General features: G+C 46.4%; 1 protein-coding gene across 1 annotated transcript in view; it reads right to left on the bottom strand.

Annotated features, from left to right (window-relative positions):
* Nucleotides 1–20,309, bottom strand: part of Vwa3b (von Willebrand factor A domain containing 3B) — a 170,100-nt gene that overhangs the window by 130,693 nt on the left and 19,098 nt on the right. The window contains 2 exon segments of the mRNA XM_052193191.1: nt 14,941–15,056; nt 18,327–18,496. Of these exon segments, the coding sequence (XP_052049151.1) occupies nt 14,941–15,056; nt 18,327–18,496 (286 nt within the window).

The raw sequence follows: 20,309 nt of genomic DNA, 5'->3' as shown, positions 1-20,309 counted from the left end.
AGGCAGAGGCAGGCAGAGGCAGGCAGATTTCTGAATTCGAGGCCAGCCTGGTCTACAGTTCCAGGACAGCCAGGGCTACACAGAGAAACCCTGTCTCAAAAAAACAAAAACAAACAAACAAACAAATAAAAATGTTGTCCTTATAAGAGTTGCCTTGGTCATAGTGTCTGCTCACAGCAGTAAAACCCTAAGTAAGACATTTAGTAAACCTGAATTAACCATTCCTGTTCTTGGGAGGAAGATCCCTCATGCCCAGCCTCTTGGGTGGTACTGGTGGTACTGGTGGTACTGGCAGAGACCTGAGCCAGTGGAGGACAGGAAGAGTAAATGTATTCCTGCCCTGACGCCATGATGAGATGCAGTGAAGGGGCCTTCACTAGAGTCAGGCTCATCCTGTCTGAACTTTCAATCTTCAAAGGTGTGCGCTAAGTTGCTCTCCTGGATTTGCTGCTGCTGCTATTGTCTTTGGTAGTTTTTAAAGTACCCAGCCTCAGGTATTCCACTATCGCAGTAGAAAGCTGGCTAAGATAACTAATTGTGATAGCCTTAAGGATGGAATTATGTTTATCTGTTTTTATAACTAATGCATCCTTTTTGAGAATTCCCTTTTTCCATCCCTGCATACCCTGGAGCCCAGCAAAGCTCCTGACTTTTACATAACACATTTAAGAGGCTTCTCTCAGCTTTGAAATCACAGCAAGTTTATTCAAATATAATCAGAATTCACATTAGTTCTCTTTCCCCAAGCAACTCGGTTTAATTTTTAAGACTTTTGATGAATTTCTCTACATCTCATATGTTGTTAGGTTATGCCTGAAGGTGCTTGGACCCACTCAGTTAATTCAGACATTGATTGTACTGACTGAGCTAAGACCAGAATTGATCTTACCACTGTCCGGTGTCAGGTGGACAGGCCACACTGCAGCTAGGATTGAGGAGCCCAGGACAAGAGCCTGAGATAGATTCGGGAGTACAGGGTGGTCTCTAGCCAGAGGGGCTCAGTGAGGATGCAAAGCCTGAGTGTCCATGGGATCTTCAAAGGTGTGAACTAAAGGCGGGTGAGAGGGAGGTAGGGGTGGGCAGTTCTTGTGTTACTTTGACTCTTGGGGCAGTGGGGAAGGAGCACCTTGAATCACAGAGCAGAAGCAGCCATGGGTCCTCCAAGAGTCTGGGGTCCCTGCATTCAGAGCCTTGTCATCCATGTCTTTGGATTTCTTCGGCTTTACCCCAGTGAGACTTTAAATTCCACAGAAGATGCTTAATAAATCCTTACTGACTAACCAGTAGCCATGTCTTAAGCGATGACAAGAAATTCAAGGCACCAGTCAGGCAAGAGGGAGGGGAGTCTGAGGGGCATACAGCCCTCTGCCTGATAAACCATCACGTGACAACAGCTTGGAAGGACTGTTCCAGCCACGTTCACCAAATTAAGCTCAATTCCAGGCAGAGGAAAGCGAATTCTGAGAGAGCTTCTTGCTGCCGATAGAAACAGCTACCAACCAACAGGCACCGCCCAGCGCTTCTAAATTAAATTGGAGACTGGAAACAGGGAGGCGTGATGCCAGGCCTGGGTGTCGGGCCACTAGACTCAGGGTCTAATTAAAGATCACGTGTGTCTGCCAAGAACAGGACTGCTCCTTTAAACATAGCAGCCCGATGGATGCTCCAGTCAACAAAATGTAATTTTAAAATACATAGCCTTAGCGCATGCTTCCCCCGCCTCTGCCAACACAAAAAAAGAAATTTTCAAAAATAGTAAATCAATTTTTTTACAGCTCTTATGCTTTTTTTTTTTAAAAAAGGCTTTTGCATTTTGTTTATTATACGTTCGTGCAAGTATACGTGTGTGCTTGAAGGTCAGAGGGCAACTTCCACCACGTGGGTCCCAGGGCTTGAACTTAGCACTCTACCTGCTGAGCCATCTTGCTGACCCCAGAACAGGTTTTTGGTTTTTTTTTTTTTTTTTTTTAGTTCCGATTTACTCAAAGTACCAGACACAAACAAAATGTACCCAGCAAAGCATCGCTGCCTTTTACTGCAGCCTTGCGCTATGGCCCATTCCTTTTAATGAGTTCATTACATAATCTCTTCTTTCTATCTGGCAAGCAAGGTCTAGTGATGGTCACAGCAGAGCCTGTCTGTCGTTTGAAGTCTCCTTGGCGAACTGGACCGGTAACTAAGATGGCTCAGCAGTGTTGAGTGTGCTAGTACTCAGTACAGGCTCAGCAGGAAGAGCTCCTCGGGGCTGATTACTGACAGCTGCCTAATGAGACGAGCCCAGAAATGAAAGACTGGCCTTGCGGCCCCTTTCCGCTCTACTGGACAAGGAGAGGCTCTAGGCTGTTGGGGCTTTGGGTGGTATGTATAATAGCAGATTAACGTTTTAAACGCATGCTGCGGTTGTTCGGACCAGTGTGATGATCTGGCTTGATGAAGCGGGATCCCTGCAGCTCCAAGTGCGGCTTGTAGCCCATGTGATCATGCTAACCCTGGGACTTCCAACTGTCTGAAGCGCTGTGCTGTCAGCTTTGACGACCGGTCCTGTGCCTGAGCCAAGCAGCTTCTGTGTCGAAATTATTACATTTTCATGATGGATGATGACAGAGGCCAACTTCAGTCTGATCTAACTTTACACTTCTATAGTCATTATTTCAGAGTTTTTTTTTTAATTGATTGAACAAGAATAAAAGCTAAAACAGAAATAGAGCTTGCTTCAGACCCTAATATGGCAAGTCTTCTTCCTGAAAATTTCCCAAATCTCTACCTTGGGCCCACCAGCTTTGAGAACCTAAGGGACAACAGTAAGGATGGTGCCCCTGACTGCAGCTGCAGCTTCTAAACAAGCACGGGCCTCACCACCAGCTCTACAGGGGCAGTCTGTGAAGTGAACGCTAGCATGTCCAATTTTACAAATGTTTGAACAGCAGTTTTGAGCTCTGGCTGAGCTTACTCTTACAAAGGAGGAGAGGGGGAAAATCACTCACACGAAGGGCCCAGCTCATTACCCCACTCAACACTAAGTAAAATTCCACTTCCAGGAGAAGAGGGACGTGGGCTCCTGATCTCCACAACAGAAATTCCCACCCTCTGTGGTTGCCCTGGGATGGGCACCCAGACTTGTCTCCCACCATGACACTTGATCCTACTTCATCCAGTCCTCTGTTCCCAGTTCCAATTCCCAGCCCTGACTATGCACACAAACAAGCCCATCAGTGGAGTGACTCTTGAAACTGTTTGTTATGATAGAGGCTGCCACACTCTTCTGGATTATTTCCCGATCTAGAGTGAGTGTCTGCAGGAAATGCCCATCTGGAATTCTAAGAAAGAAAAGGGGCAACTGCCATTCATCGAACGCTGGTTTATCCTGAATATTTCTGTGTGTGTCATGTGAATTAAAACCCTTAATACTCAAATGAAACAGATGTTATTATTCTCATTCTAGAAGTGAAAAAGCATAAAGTCTTGGTAACATGTTATTGTCACATAATTTGTGGCAAAACTAGGATTTGGATCCAGATCTGATACCAAAGTTGATTCATTTTCCATCAAACACTGTCTCCTGGGACCAAACCCAGAATCGCGCAAGAAGGAAAGGCTGTGACCCCTTGCATTACTGTTTATATCCCATACACACTCCCCTCCTCAGCTGTCTTCAGGTAGAATAGTCCTCACCCCTTATTAGTGCCAAACATGGTCATATGATTACTCCAGCCAATGAGACGTTAGCAGATAGAACATGTGCAGTAAGCGTGTCTGGATGATTGGCCTTGGTTCTTAGGTAACCCACCACAATACAAATACACCTTGGGTAACACGAGCTAAATGAGGATGAGTCGGGCTGGAGAGATGGCTCAGTGGTTAAGAGCACCTACTGCTCTTCCAAAGGTCGTGAGTTCAAATCCCAGCCACCACATGATGGCTCACAAACATCCGTAATGAGATCTGATGCCCTCTTCTGTGGTGTCTGAAGACAGAAGAAAATGTGTCTGAAGATAGCTACAATGTACTTACATATAATAAATAAATAAATAAATAAATAAATAAATAAATAAATAAATAAAGGTGGATGAGTCTGCTTGAAATTAATGGAACCAGGATGATTCCAAAGAGTTATGCCTCTTCCCTAGAAATTCGTGGGAGCCCTGGGGAAAGGTGGTTGGACAGTAGTGAAGGAAAATATAAAATTTCTCTTGAAGACTGATGGGGCTGGGTACCACCTATATGAGTTACATTTGTACCAGTCCGGTCCCTGACTCAGTAGGTGTCTCAGTTAGTGTTTTACTGTTGTGAACAGACACCATGACCAAGGCTAGTCTTATATAGACAACATTTAATTGGGGCTGGCTTAGAGGTTCAGAGGTTCAGTCCATTATTGTGAAGGCAGGAGTATGGCAGCATCCAGGCTGGTATGGCACAGACTGGAAGACTCACTTCCAGGCAGCCAGGGGTAGGGTTTTTAAGCCCACATCCACAGTAACACACCTAATCCAACAAGGCCACACCTACTCCAGCAAGGCCACACCTCCATGTAGTGCCACTCCTTGGGCCGAGCATATACAAACCATCACATTCTACTCCCTAGCCTCCATAGACTTGTTTAAACACATGAGTCTATGGGGACCATACTTAGCCACAGCATAATTAAAACATACATTTAGTCCAACTCCCTAAGTCCCCAAAGTCTATAGCAGTCTCAACAATGTTAAAAGTCCAAAGTTCAAAGTCTCTTCTGAGATTCATCCAATCATTTAACTGTAATCCCCAAGGAAAGACAGGGAACCAGGTGGTCAAACTGCAAATCTCTCCATGTTTGTTGTCAAAGCAGTCTTCAGATCTCCAATTCCTTTTTCATCTTTGTTGACTGCAACAAAGTTCTTTTCCTGGACTGGTTCCACTCCCTGTTAGCAGCTTTCCTCAGGAGATAACCTATGGCTCTGGCATCTTGGGGTCCCCAAGGCAACTTCAATGTTATAGCTTCTTCTTTCAATGTCTGGGATCCACACATGATCTTCTAGGCTCCTGCAAAGGGCTAGTGTCACTTCTCCAGCTCTGCCCTCTGTAGCATTCTAAGCTCAGGTTGATCCACTCCACTGTCATTGCTGTTTGTACTAGCTAGTTTTGTGTGACAACTTGACACAGGCTAGAGTTATCACAGAGAAAAGAGCTTCAGTTGAGGAAGTGCTTCCATGAGATCCAGCTGTGGGGCATTTTCTCAATTAGTGATCAAGGGGGAGGGGCCCCTTGTGGGTGGTGCCATCTTTGGGCTATATTCTTGGGTTCTTTAAGAGAGCAGGCTGAGCAAGTCAGGGGAAGCAAGCCAGTAAGAAACATCTCCCCATGGCCTCTGCATCAGCTCCTGCTTCCTGACCTGCTTGAGTTCCAGTCCTGACTTCCTTTAGTGATGAACTGCAACATGGAAGTGTAAGCTCAACAAACCCTTTCCTCCCCAACTTGCTTCTTGGTCATGATGTTTGTGCAGGAATAGAAACCCTGACTAAGACATTGTTCTTGGCGATCATCCCATGGTACTGGCATCTCCAATACACTGGGGTCTTCCACTGCAACTAGGCTTCACCAATAGCCTCTCATAGGCTCCCTTCATGGTGCCAAGCTCAAATCCTTTGCATAACTCCTTCAATCCTGGGCCCTCAACTACATCTGAGGCTGCATCTTCACCAATGGCCTTCCATGGCCTCTCATAGTGCCGCACCTCAGTTGCTCTTTATGACCCTTTCATGCCTTCAAAATCAGTATCACCTGGGTGACTCTTACACATTACCAAGTATAGCTGCAGCACCAGGTACAACCTTGGCTATATCTGGAACACAGTCTCTGGTGCTCTCAGAAAACACTTCCCAGAAGATTTCACTTCAGTGATGCTGGTCTCTTCTTAATCACCGCTAATTTCTTAGCTCCAGCTAACCGGCACCAATTGTCTCAGTAGTCCTTTCTATTCTTAACTCTAAAGCCAGAGCCATGTGGCCGAAGCTGCCGAGTTCTGCTGCTTGCTGGGGCTGGAGCATGCCCCCAACGCTTGTTCAACTTTATCAGTGCTGTGATTAAAAGTTTGTACCACCACATTTGGACTTACGCTTTTCTTAACCTAGAACTTGCTCTGTCCCAGACTGGCCTTGAACTCTGAGATCTGCTTGGCTTTATCTACTGGGACTAGAGGAGTGTACCATCGTGCTTGGATCTAAATCTAGCTTGGTAGGATCTTGCCCCAGAGTCCCACTCCCTTAATTTGTTATCTCCTTAAACACAGGATTCAGCTCCATTTAACTTCTTGGTATCCCTTTAATACTCAAACCATGTATTTTATATTTTTCTTTTCTTAGCTTGCTACATTTGCTTAAAATGCTCTTCATGAGACTTAACCAGAGAACAAAGTCTATGATGTGAGTTTCTGAGATTTCTGTTGTCAATTCAATTAATCTGAGTCTCTTTACCTTAGCCTCAGGCAGACTCTTCAGGCAAGGGCAAAAAGTAGCTACATTCTTCCCCAATATACCACAAAAACAATCTCTAGGCCACATAATGAAGTTCTTCTCCACTGAAACCTCTTGGGCCAGGTCTGCACAATTCAAATCAATCTCAGTGACAAAGTCTTCCACATTGCTGCTAGGATAGCCCATTAAGCCCCATTTAAAGCATCCTACTGCTTTCTAAATCCAAAGTCCCAAAATCCACATTCTTCCAAACAAAAGCATTGCCATGCCTATCAGAGAAATACCCCCCTCCTGGTACCAACTTCTATTTTAGTTAGGGTTTTACTGCTATGAACAGATACCATGACCAAGGCAAGTCTTATATAGACAATGTTTAATCGCTGGCTTACAGGTTCAGAGGTTCAGTCCATTATTTTTAAGACAAGAGCATGGCAGCATCCAGGCTGGTATGGTACAGGCAGAGCCGAGAGTTAAACATTTTCATCTGCTGGTGGAAGACTGGCTTCCAGGCAGCTAGGAGTAGGGTTTTAAAGTCCACACCCACAGTGACACACCCACTCCAACAAGGCCACACCTCCTAATAGTGCCACTCCCTGAGCTAAGCATATGCAAACCATCACAGCAGGTAACTGAACTTAGTCTCCTTCTTGTTCTTTCTAGCCAAAAATGTGGTCATGGAATCTCAGAGAATAACGTAAGGAAAACTTAAAATGTAATGAACCACTAGGAAAGTGTGTTGACTGTCTTTCTGTCCCTAGGATAAAATCCCTGATATAAACGTAAGGAAAACTTAAAATGTAATGAACCACTAAGAAAGTGTGTTGACTGTCTTTCTGTCCCTAGGATAAAATCCCTGATATAAATGACCAGGAAGCAGAGGTTCCTTGTCTTCTGGTTTTAGAGGTTTCTGTCCACAGGTTTCTGTCAGCTGTGGACCTGAATCACAGTGGGAACATGTGGTGGGCCAAATCAGCTCACCTCATGGCTACAGGCAGAGCAGCCAAGAGGTAGGGATGGGAAACAAAAGAGCCCTTCAAAGGCATTGCCCCTCCAACGGGGTCTGACCTCTCAGTGTTTCCAAAAGGGATTCACAATTCATGAAGTCAGGGTCTGCAGGACGGAAGCACTTCATGTGTGCACTGAGGTCAAGACCTTAACGCATGACACATTTTATTCCTAAAACATACCAGTGAGCCATCCTAAGATCACACAGTGCCCAAGCACCCTAAGGTCACACAACACTAAGCTTCCCATCACCTGTGCAGCACAGCCCGAGAAGGAAAACAGGAAGAAAACTCAAATTGCAGGAGAAACTCCTCCGGGAACTAACACATCCGTAAGAAGCCAAATGAGCAAAGAATAAATGCTTTTACACGAGGTGCAGGTGTTTACTCGTCCTAGCGGTGAGGCAAGAAACAAGGCAAAATTCCTCTCAGCCTACAACCTCTTGCTTGTTCTGGGGAGCAAGCTGATAGAAGGTATCGTCTCCAAACGCAAGACCTGAAAGTTGGTATTCACAAATGGCTCATTTAGAGGCGATGTTATCATGGCTTGTAAAACCTGTTGCACAAAATATAGGGGTTTTCACTCCTGGAAATCTGTGCTTTTAAATAATAACAATATAGGAGGAAATGTATCATATAAAGTAGAAAGACAGTATTTCTAACTGCAAACAAAAACATTACTGAAATGCTTAATAGGCAATGATTAACAAAACTATACCACACACTTTTAAAAATACCTGAGTGCCTATCGTATAAAACACTTTTTATACTGTTGAGAAAATACTTGCCATAATATTAACAAAAAAAGGAAACATTCAAAAAGAAAGAAAAGGAAATAGTCAACTTAGACAATGATACAGTGCTTATGTTTTGATTAATTTCTAAGTATACATCAGGAAAAGGGAAACACTCCAAAATGTTTAACAGCAAAAGTCATTGTGTAGCAAAAACACTTCTCTCCCTGTCTTCCCTAGAGTTCTCAAAGCATCCATACTGACTAGAAAGCGTGAGGACAGCCCCGGTCCAGACTCCAGCTCTGTCCTACACTGGCCATGCTCACACAACACATTACTGCCAGGCTCTTCCAATCCTGAGGGAAAAAAATTTAAGGCCCTCTGTTACTTCCCATACATGATGGGTGTGACTTTGGAAGGAGTTACTGTATGAAATACACGTGGAAGCACTTGACGGTAGATTAAGGCACATAATTATAATGGGAAACATACAGACACACACAGAGAGAGGGAGAGAAAAAGAGAGGGGGGAGGAAGGCAGAGAGGGAGGGAAGAAGAAGAAGAGAAGGAGGAAGGAGAGAAAACAAGCTTTTGGCAGTCACAGGGTTAATATATCATTGTTTTTCAATAATTTAGAGACCAGATGTAATCCACATGGATTCTAGGACTCCCTCACATTCTCGGAGGGCTCCTACTGGATCAAATGCTTTCCTTGCTGTATAGAAGCTTTTCAATTTCACGAGGCCCCATTTGCTATTGTTAGTTGTTGACCTTCTTTCCAGACCCTTTGGAGAAAGTCCTTAAAGTGCTCTGTATCTTCAAGCGTTTCCCCCACTTTTTCCTCTGATGATTCCCAAGCCTGGGCCTTCCGCTAAAGCCTTTGATCCAGCTGGAACTGACTGTCCTGCAGGGTGAGTGGAAGGTCCTAATTGACTTCTCCTGCATGTGACTGTCTAGTTGAAGAGTCAATCTTCCTTCCTCCAGATACTTCTGGTATCTTTGTCAAAACATGTAGCTGTAGCTGTACAGGTTCACATCCATATTCTGTTAACTTCCATTGCTCTATGTGTCTGCTTAACACCTGCACCTGCACCATACTCACCTGCACCATGTTCACCTGCACCTGCACCTGCACCATGCTCACTCACACCTGCACCATGCTCACTCACACCTGCACCATGCTCACTCACACCTGCACCATGCTATTTTTGCTTCTGTGATGCTTTAATAGAGCTTGAAATCAGATATGGGGACCTCTATCATAAGGATTTTTCCTTCAGGGCTGGTTTGTTTACCTGGGATCTTTTATGCTTGTATATGAATGGTAAGAATCCCTCTCTCTTATCCTTGTTACAAAAAATGGAATTGTGATATTGTTTGGTATTGTGTTGGCTCTGTAGAGATACAGGTTATGGTGGTTTGAATAGGAATGGCCTCTATAGACTCATGTGGTTCACCATAGGGAGTGAAATTGATGTAAACATAGTACTCATAGATGAAATTCTTAAAAAAAAGAAACAAATACCCAGGAGTAAACCAAGCAAAAGACCTTGTCTTAGTTAGGGTTACTGTTGCTGCGATAACCACCACGACCAAAGCTTGGGAGAGGAAAGGGATTCTTTGGCACCAAATCACAGTTGTCCCTGAAGGCAGTCAGGACAGGAACTCACACAGGACAGGGACCTGGAGGCAGGAGCTGATGCAGAGTCCATAGAGGGATGCCTCTCGCTGGCTTGCTCTCCATGGCTTGCTCAGTCTGCTTTCTTATAGAACCCAAGACCACCACCCTAGGGATGGCCCCGCCCACATGGGCTGGGCCCTCCCCAACAATCACTAAAGAAGAAAATGCCCTAGAGGCTTACAGACAAGCCAACATTATGGAGGCATTTCCTTAATTGAGGCTCCCTCCTCTGAGATGACTTTAACTTGTGTCAAGTTACCAGAAAAATATCCATCACAGACCTCTACTATATAAACTTCCAGACACTGAAGACAAAAAGATCTCTTGGGCTCCTGGATTGACAAAATTAATATTGTGGAAAGACTATGGTACCAGCAGCCATCTAGAGCGACAGAGCAATCGCCATCCAAATTCAAAGGAGACTAACATCTGAAGGACAAAAAGAATACTACAATTCAAATACCAAAAACAAAAAAGGTCAACCAATAAACCCACAGATGAACTGAACAGGGTTCACAAAGGAAGAAATACACATGGTAAATAAATATTCAACATTCTTTGACACAATAAAGCACTAAGCAAACCTGATTTGAGATTTCAGCTCCAGTGAGGCGGTGGGTAAGAGGAACCAGACACTACTGGTAAACTGAGGCAGCTATTGTGGAAGCCAGAGGGGAGGTTCCTCAAAATACTGAACTAGGACTCGCACGCGACCCAGCCACGCTACTCTTGGGTATATACCCAAAGCACTCCAAGTCAGCATGGCTCAGAGACACTTGGCTACCTACGTTCACTGCAGCGCAAACCACAAAAGCTGGAAACTGGAACCATCCTAGATGGCCGTCAGCAGCTGAAGAGCCGATGTGGCACGTATACAACAGCAGGACTGCACTGTCCCTTACAGAATTTCCACCCTTCCATATCAACACCAATTTCTGGACACCTCAGGTTGCAGCCTCTCTTCAGAGAATCACCCAGGACCCAGCTGGCAGAAAGAGAAAACCAACTCTTGCAAGTTGTCCTTTGACCTCCAAATGCACGTTATGACACAGGTACACATACACACACGTGTATGTGCACACACACACACACACATACACACATTTAATAAAATATTTTTAAAGAGAGGGCTGAAGGGAACTCTGCCGTTTTATGCCCTGCCATCTGTTTAGCCAAGTCAGGACACAGCACACATTGCCTATGGATACAGCAGCAGGGCACCATCTTGGAAGCAAGAAGTTCACAAGACGCTGGGTCTGCTGGCATGCTGATCTTAGATGACCTTCAGAACTATAAGAAATCACTTTCTGTTCTTTATGAATACCCGGACTCTGATGTGTTGCTATAGTGGCTCAAGCAGAATAAGACACAGTGATTCTTTCATAGGTACAGAGCTCACACTTAAAAAGACAGACACGATTCTGGGAGCTGAATAGCGGCGACAGCTGTCAGAACGAACATTCTTAATAAAGCTGAGCTGTGCACTTGAAGATGGCTGTCTGGGCAGTATGTGTACATGTGCATGTGTATGTGCGAGCGTGCCTGTGTGTGTGTGTACATGTGCATGTGTATGAGCGTGCGTCCCTATGTGTGTGTGTACATATACACACGTACATGTATGTGCATGTGCGTGCATGTTTTATGCATGAATGTGTACGAGTATAGTGTGCATGCATGTATTGTGTTTATATGTGTGTATGCACATGTATATGTGTATATTTGTGTGTGTACATGCATGCATGTGTGTTATATATACATATAATATATTATATATATATATATATATTACAATTTTAAAACTATTCTTTTCTTGACTGCAGGGTGGTTCTTTTGTCTTATTTCTGTTTTGCTTAGTACTGTGATAGAAGAAGGACCAGACTTTAAAATCCAATTATGTCCAATCCAAAAGTAACACCTGGAACTTTCTCTCAGGTTGCCAAGTGGGTTCTCTAAGTAGCACTTGTCTAAGTCTTCCCTTGAAAGTCTGTTTTCCACCCAAGGAAGACAAAATTATCTCCTAAGGAGTCAGACTCCACCCACCCTGTTGGAGGTTTGGGAGACTGACATTGAAGTTCTCTCACAGCTGGTGTGGTGAGGACAAGAAGGGACCACAGAAAGGAGGTTAAAGCGCTGCCCCTCCCCCAGCCCAGGTGGACTTGGAAACCACACATTCTCTAAACCAAAATTGTCTGTCAACGATTTCTGGGCAGCTTGTGAGTAGAAGAAGCCGACTTTGAAACGGTGGCATTTCTGGGGCATTGTGACAGATAGACAAGATGGCTTATTTGGGACCTGACACCTCCCTCCCAAACTTGGAACACACGATTACCAAAATGAGGGTGTGCCAAGCATTTCATTCTTAGAAAACATTTTTATCTGCACTTTAAGTTGTCTGTTTCCAGGGCTGGGAAGATGGTAGCTGTGGAGACACCAGCTGTGTTTCCTTAGTCACCCGAATGCCAGGCGCTATAGTTTGTATGCAACTCCCCGGAGCAACAGAACCGGATGCGGGACCTGCTAAGGCAGCGATGGACTAGCTAGCCCTCATGAATGAGTTAATGGTGATGTTGGGAGGATTGGTCTGCGAGGGTGGATTCCGTGAGAAAGCAAACCTCTCCCTGCCTTGCCTTTCAGCCTTTTTCCCTGGGAGGACACAGCATTAAAACCCTTCTCTGTGCCAGTTGCTTGTTCTTGGATTTCTTAGCTTTGGGAACCATGAGTCAAATATGAATTGTTCAGATATCTGGGTGTAGTGGCAGCAAACAGACCAGGACTCCAGGGAATGCACAGGTTCAAACCAAGCCCCATTGGTAACTGCTGACGAGCCTTGGGGAGCTGGTGACAGCCCATGCCCTCGCCCTGATTGAAACCACCTACAAGTTCAGTGGCTGTGATGAATACCATGGCTGGTAACAGCTTGGGGCGGGAAGGATTTATTTCATCTTTAGAGTTTAAAGTCCATCACGAAGGGGAGTCAGGGGAGGAACTCCAGGCAAGAACTGAAGCAGGAGCCACTGGGAGAAGCCTGTCTGGGCGGCTCCCAGCAGCTTGCTCAGCCTGTTTTCTTATACAACTCAGGACCATATGCCCAGGGGTGGCACTGTCCACAGTGAGCTGGGCCCTTCCACATCAATCATTAATGAAAAACCAACTCTTTGCAGACGTGCCTACAGGCCACTCTGATGGAGGCAATTCCTCAGCTGATGTCCTGTCTTCCCAGGTGACCCGCTTGTATCAAGTTGACGACAACAAACAAAAACTATCTAGCACAATTAGCACCAATCATTTTCTGTAATCATCTGGACAGGTCTGCCTCATGATCAGGAAAAGGTGTTGGTCACAGAGAGCTGAATGCAGGGCTTGACAGAAATCTCCCCGGGCCAGTCTCTCTGGACACAAGGAATTTGCATATGCAAAGTGTCTGTCAGGTATAGGCTTTCTGACCTGCTATCCTGACAATACCTCTGGCTCACCAACTAGCTGATGATGCAAATGTCTTCTCCCATGAGCCTTTGCAATGCTGTTAAGCAAACCGAGGTCTCTTGAGCTTCTTCCCTGCCAACTATCAAAACTAGAAGCCTATTTAATAACTACAGTTGAGCAGAAGGGTGGGGGGCAGGAGCTGGCTCTCTTAGACTTTTGAATTATTTTTCTCTTGTTGTGGTAAAAAACACCATGACCAAGGCAACTTAAAGACTGAATGGTTTGTTTGGGCTTAAGATTTCAGAGGGGTTAGAGTCCATTGTCACTGTGGTGGAGTTGCCAACTGGGAGTTGGGGTGGGGTTGGGTGTGTGCAGGAGGACATTAAAACTTCACAGCTCACCCCAAGTGACACAATTGGAAGCAAGGCCACATCTCCAAAGCCTCTCCAGTGTCACCAGCTGGGCACCAAGTATCCAATTATCCAAGGATAGGGGGGACTTTGCATTCAAACCACCAGTTCATAAATAGTTTAGGTGCCATGTACCGATCAGACAGGACCTCCCTTCCCTGTCTTTACTCAGTGGTATTTACTCTGTGCATTTTGCCATTTAATTGGCCCCAGAGGAATTCCCCATTTGAGGCTTTCAGAGTACACTTCCATTACTGGTGTTCTGAGTCACAGTGTTCTTCCTCCCTGGTTCTGTGACCTCATTCACTAGATCACATTCCTGAATGAAAAATGAGGTTCCCTCGGCCTCCATAAAGGTCTTTGTTTAGTCTTGACCTGCACAAGGGCAGGCTCACCTAAAAGTACTACCTCTATCACAAGAAAAGCAGAATGACCAAGAACTGCAGGGACGCCCCCTCCCACCCCCAGAAAGCAGGGGGGCTCTGCCTAGCTTGGACCTAACTAACCCCACCATTAGCATGGCTAGGGCCACATCTCTAGAAGGTTCCCATGTCAGTGAGCACACATTCTTAGACTGTTTGCTCAAGTGGCACATTGAAGCAGTTTCTGGACAGACCCATTGACTATGAAATCCCACTGGGTGCACGCTTGTGCCATGGAAATAATGCGGAAAGATATGGATGGGGCTGGAGAGATGGTGGTTAAAGGCACTGACTGTTCTCCTGAAGGTCCTGAGTTCAAATCCCAGCAGCTACATGGTGACTCAACCATCCGTAAAGAGATCTGACGCCCTTTTCTGGTGTGTCTGAAGACAGCTACAGTGTACTTAGTTATAATAATAAATAAATCTTTAAAAGAAAGAAAGGGCCGGGCGGGTGGCGCACGCCTGTTATCCCAGCACTCTGGGAGGCAGAGGCAGAGGCAGGCGGATTTCTGAGTTCAAGGCCAGCCTGGTCTACAGAGTGAGTTCCAGGACAGCCAGGGCTACACAGAGAAACCCTGTCTCGAAAAAAACAAAAAAACAAAAAAAAACCCAAAAAAACAAAAAAGAAAGGAAGGACGGAAGAAAAGAAAGGAAGGAAGGAAGAAAAGAAAGGAAGGAAGGAAGAAAAGAAGAAAGACAGACAGACAGAAAGACATGGGCGGTCCCCGCTTTGTCCTTTATTTCTAAACTGTATCGCAGGGCACTTGAAAGGACCTCGGCTCTAAGTGATACTCCCCCCTCGGGATTCCAGGTACCTGGAGGGAGTCTCCCTTTCAGTTTCCTTGAATTCCAAGTCATGGAGCTGTCAACGTCCTCCATGGAAAATGCAGAGAATTCTACACAGTCTTTTCTCTCAGCGAAGGCGTGGAATCTGAAACACGAGGTGGGTTGGTGGGTTCTGCGTCAGGCGTATGCCTGCCGGTTCTCTCAGCCAATTGCCTGTCGTTGGTGCTCCAAATCTTGATTTATTTTGATCGGTTTTCCTCAGAATTGAGTCTCACAAGGTTGTTGTTCTGTTAGTTCTGAAATTCTGGCCTCAAGCAATCCTCTTGTCTCCACCTCCCAGGTAGCTGGGACTACGGTGCAGGCACAGAGCTCTCTGCCCACCACCAGGCCTCTTAACTCTAACCACGGTCTCTGATTTCTCTCTGCCTCATCTTGTCAGCTCCCAGTCAAGAGCGGGCGAGCGGCTCGCTGGTAGTGTGTGTGTTTAAGCAAGCATGGGGGACCCGAGTTTGGACCCCTAGCACCTACACTAAAGACAGGCGTTGTCAGCATACATCTGTGACCCCAGCACTGAAGACAAAGGGACAGACAGATCCCTGGAGCTTGATGGATAGGCGGCTTAACTTAATGAGATTCAAGTTCCGTGAGAGGCCCTATCTTAGAAAATAAGGCAGTAAGAGACCAAGGGGTGGGGGGAAGACCCAGTATTGACCTCCACGATTGCCTGCATGCACACATGCGCACACGCAAGAATGGTTTGAGTGGGGAGCTGGAGAGATAGCTCAGCGGGTAAGAGCACTGACTGCTTGCTCTTCCAGAGGTCCTGAGTTCAATTCCCAGCAACCGCATGGTGGCTCACAACCATCTGTAACGATAGATCTGACATCCTCTTCTGGAGTATCTGAAGACAGGTACAGTGTCCTTACATATAATAAATAACTCTTTAAAAAAAAAAAAGAATGGTTTGAGTGTATGTATCCGTGATGGTTTGGCTTCTCATTGTGGTAATTAGCTCAACCAAATGGCGTTTCTTGATCCCAGGAAAACGATAGTTTGTGGGGTTTTGTCTCTAAGTCTCTATCACATCAACACAGTTTTGATGGCCCAGGCATCAAATGAGGGAGCTCACTAGGAACAATTAGCATGGACTGGCTGAGCATTGAAACCTGGGAATTCAGTCAGCCTCCACTAGTTTGCTTACTGCTGAGTGGCCTCAGTCAGCTGTAACTCAGCAAACACATACTTCCCCGGTTTTTGAGCTTAAGAGCTAATGCAAAGAATTCCTGTGCGGGCAAGTTTTCTGGGGGGCCTGCCAGCTCAAAGTGTGGTCCAAGAAACATCAGCAGCATCACCTGGGGGTTGGTGAGATCCAGGATGCATCCCTGGGACCTGCTGAGTCAGAGCACAACTTTAACAAGCTCCCTGGAGGCTCCACGTGGACAGCAAAACTCCCAGCTTGCTGGGGTGGGCCAAGGGGATGGGCTAACCTCTGTGTGTCTTTCTCTTTCTTTTCCCCTTTACGGGCAGTGCTAGAGTTGGAACACAGGTCCTCCCGGGGACCAGTTAGGCACCCTGGGCTACATCCTCAGCCCCTAAATGCCCCTGAACCCCTGAACTGTAACCCAGAAAGTCAGATGATAGGACATTAGCTTCTGATTGACAGAGGAAGTCTCAGGTGATGGTCAGACGTCACCTCTGTTTGTCACTGCTAATTCAACTCGGGAAATCCTGAAGGACCACTTGGAGCATGTCTAAAGTGGTGAACTAAAGTAAACTAAGATGAACTAAAAGTAGACATGGCCTCCGGCCTCCTCCTGAACTGTGGAAAGCTTGTCATTTTCCTAAAGAGCTCCTGGTGAGATTGTCATAGTGACTTGAAGGCAGTAAGCAAGACAGCCTCATGCCTGTGGCCCCGACAGAGACCAGGACACCAGCCTTGCTGTGCTCGTGTCCTGTAGGTACTTTCCAGAGCAGACATGTCCAACTGGCTCCCTTTGATGACTGCCTGTATTTATGTACAGTGTGTGTGTGTGCGCGCGCGTGTGTGCGTGCGTGCATGAGTGCCTGCGTGTGCGTGTGTGTGTGTGTGTGTGTGTGTGTGTGTGTGTGTGTGTTGGGAGGTGAAGGTGGGGAGGACAAATGAGGTCTGTCCTGGCAGGCTCTGAACCCCAAATGCCTTGGTTGTCTGGAACTTGCTACTTTCTAATCTCTTCTGGAGATTAAACAAGAGAACAGGGTAGAAATGTCCTCTGATGGGGAGAGGGTTCATTAAGAAAGGCTCTCTGGAGAAGGTCGCTAGACCCCAGCGCCCACACCCACCCTCATGCTTCCACACAAACACAGCCTTGGATACTGTGATGGAGGAAATCTACCCAGCTGAGCCCAAGGCCCAGGTAATCTGCAAGCTCAGACCAGAAACGCTTGTGTCCAGTTGGCTAGTCACTGTGCTCTAGCTGGGCCCAGCAGCCCGGGGCACAAAGTACCAGCAGACGGCGTGGTGTGTCTGAGCCCACACCACAACAGGCAGGAGCGCCAAGGGTTGTGTGTTTGGCTCATTCATGAAGGCCCAGAGCCCAGAGCATGGCACGTCTCCACCGGCTGCTTCATGTAAACCCACCACAGTGAATGTGAGCAAAGGGTGAGCCAGTACGGAATCGGGGCTACCTGTAGCATGCTGTTACCTGGGCACTGAACCGCCTAGGAGAGAGGAGGCAGATACAAGCCAGGGAAGGGATCCTGCCAGCTGTCTTTCTCTCTACCCTAGAGAAAGTGGATGAAGACACACCCCCCTGTATGTATTTGGACATAGTCAGGGCGCCAGCTTCAAAGCCTTATGCCTCGTGATTTCAAACTGTTTGAAAAGCATCTAGGGTGATAAGCTCAGACTCTCACAGATCTTGTTACACAGGAAGAGTCCTCACCCTCTTCAGATGGGGAAAATCAGGATCCCTGGGGCTGTGAGCAAAGAACTACATTTCCACCAACTCTATTAGGCAAACTGGCGGGTGAAAAGGTCTATTTCCAGCCGGCCTTTGGTGTCAATAAATGCCAAGTCCAGGCCTCCATATCGCTAACAATTCCCTCTCCAAAAGCCTGTATGTTTCAAAAGTCTGGCTACTGTGAACAATTGCTACGAGCTAGGGAATACAGCGTGATCTCCAGTTGTCAGTGTCTGAGCCTGGCGTGAGAATGGCCCTAAGTGGAGAGCCCAGTCCCCTAGGAATTGGCTGACTGAGAAGGCAGTATCTCCAGTCTGCAAGATTCCAAGAGATCAATAGAGGAGGACTGTATTGATGGCTGACAAAGGAAAGGGTTTGCAGACCATGACGACTGTACACCGTGACATAGTGGGTAAACACCTAGACTGTAAGGGTCCACCCGCGCTCAGGCCCTCTCAGGTCCATTGTCTACCTACCTGCTGTGCGTCTTGGTGCTCAGACCTTTTAGGAAAGCTATGGTTTCTTCTCCTCTGGCATTGAAGGACACTATGCAGACTGGATATGGGATCTCCAGAACCCCCGTTAGTAGATGCTTCTGGGACTCCTGAGGGACATCCCCCACCACAAAGTAGTAAATGGCTTCGATCTGCAAAACAGAGACGGGGTTGGCAGTGGCTTATTATCACCTCCATACACCGCAGCCCTGCACCAGACTCAGCAGCAACACATTCTCCAATTGCTGCGAGCAAGAGAGGACAGAAAGAATAGAAGCTCAGCTCCGTGCTCTTCGATGACACGGGGAAGCAGAGTCGGCAAGCGAGTCGTTCAAGAGCCTCTCTGGACGGTGGCTGTGGTCCTTGGGTGCTCCACAAAGAAGAACGTAGTTGGCATATTTGGAGGGTAGCTGCCTCTGGGTCCACAGGTACAGAGACAGGAGAGGAAACGGTTTCAAGTCAAGAAGCAAAGGAAGTTTTGGCCCAGCCAGCCACCGCAGGCAGGGAGCGTACTATGATTCACATCCCGAGGTGGAGCCAGAATTCTACAGCACAGACTCATCTATCCACTGTCACTCTGTGTCAGGACGCAGGAAAGAGGCTGTGTTCCCAGGGTTCATCCTCTGCTCATCACACTAGGGAAACACGTGCCTGGGGAGCTAAGGCTGCCCGCACTTCATGGGGGTCTGGAGAAGAAGGTGCCCGCTTGGTCCTAACGCACACAGCCTTGCCAGAAGAGAAGGGGGGAGCAAGCAATAATGGGCAACCCATGTCAGAAGCAACATACATACATACTCACATACACACATATATGCAACACACAAACACATAGCACACATACAAATACATGCACTGTATGCACTACACACATGGGCACACCACATACCATGACACACACATACACATAACTAATAAACATACCACACATCACGCACATACACCAAACACAACACATACACTACCTACCACACCCTGACACATACATCATACTACAGACACACACTACAGTCCTCATATAGACCATAATACACACACCATACCATATACTATACTACACACATACACACACACACACACTCATACATACACCATACCACACATACACACCATACCCCATAGATACCACACCACACATTACACACACACACACACATACACACTATAGTACACATCTACACTACACCCACTCATACCATACATACCACATACAACACACATACTATTCAACACACATATACCACACATATATACACATCACACATAGCACACAAACACATAGTACATTTACACCATTTTCTTTTTTGTTTGCTTGTTTGTTTGTTTTTTGAGACAGGGTTTTTCTGTGTAGCCCTGGCTGTCCTGGAACTCACTCTGTAGCCCATGCTGTCCTGGAACTCAGAAATCCGCCTGCCTCTGCCTCCCAAGTGCTGGGATTACGGGCGTGCGCCACCACTGCCCAGCACACTTACACTGTTGTATGTCACTATACATTAATTATACAAAACACTGGATTCCTTTGTTGTTTCCATGTGTCTGCTTGGTGTACTTTGGTTAGTTTGACTCTCTCTGTTATGCTCTCTCATCTCTTCCTCTTGTTCCTTGCCCCCCTCCTGATGTAGATTGAGTGGGAAATGTAAACCACTGGCTCACTTGTTTCAAAACCCAGTTCCCTGCTGAGAACACGATTTTGAAAAATTCTAGAGCCATTAGGAGGTGGAGCCTCACTAGGGGAAATGGTCACTGGAAACAGACGTTGGGTTTCACAGTTCAGCTCCACGTCCTGTCTACTCTGTTTCCTGACTGCTATAGAGCACGTCACACTCCTACCACTGTGCCTTACAGTCTTCCCCTTTTTTGTTGTTGTTGTTTGTTTTTTGGCTTTTTGGATTTTTTTTTTCTGAGACAAGGTTTCTCTGTGTAGCCCTGGCTGTCCTGGAGCTCACTCTGTAGACCAGCCTGGCCTTG

This window comes from Apodemus sylvaticus, chromosome 9 (assembly GCF_947179515.1).
Source record: "Apodemus sylvaticus chromosome 9, mApoSyl1.1, whole genome shotgun sequence".
NCBI classification, from domain to species: Eukaryota; Metazoa; Chordata; class Mammalia; order Rodentia; family Muridae; genus Apodemus; species Apodemus sylvaticus.
The sequence above is the reverse complement of the archived record's forward strand: the minus strand, read 5'-3'. Positions and strand labels throughout refer to the sequence as shown.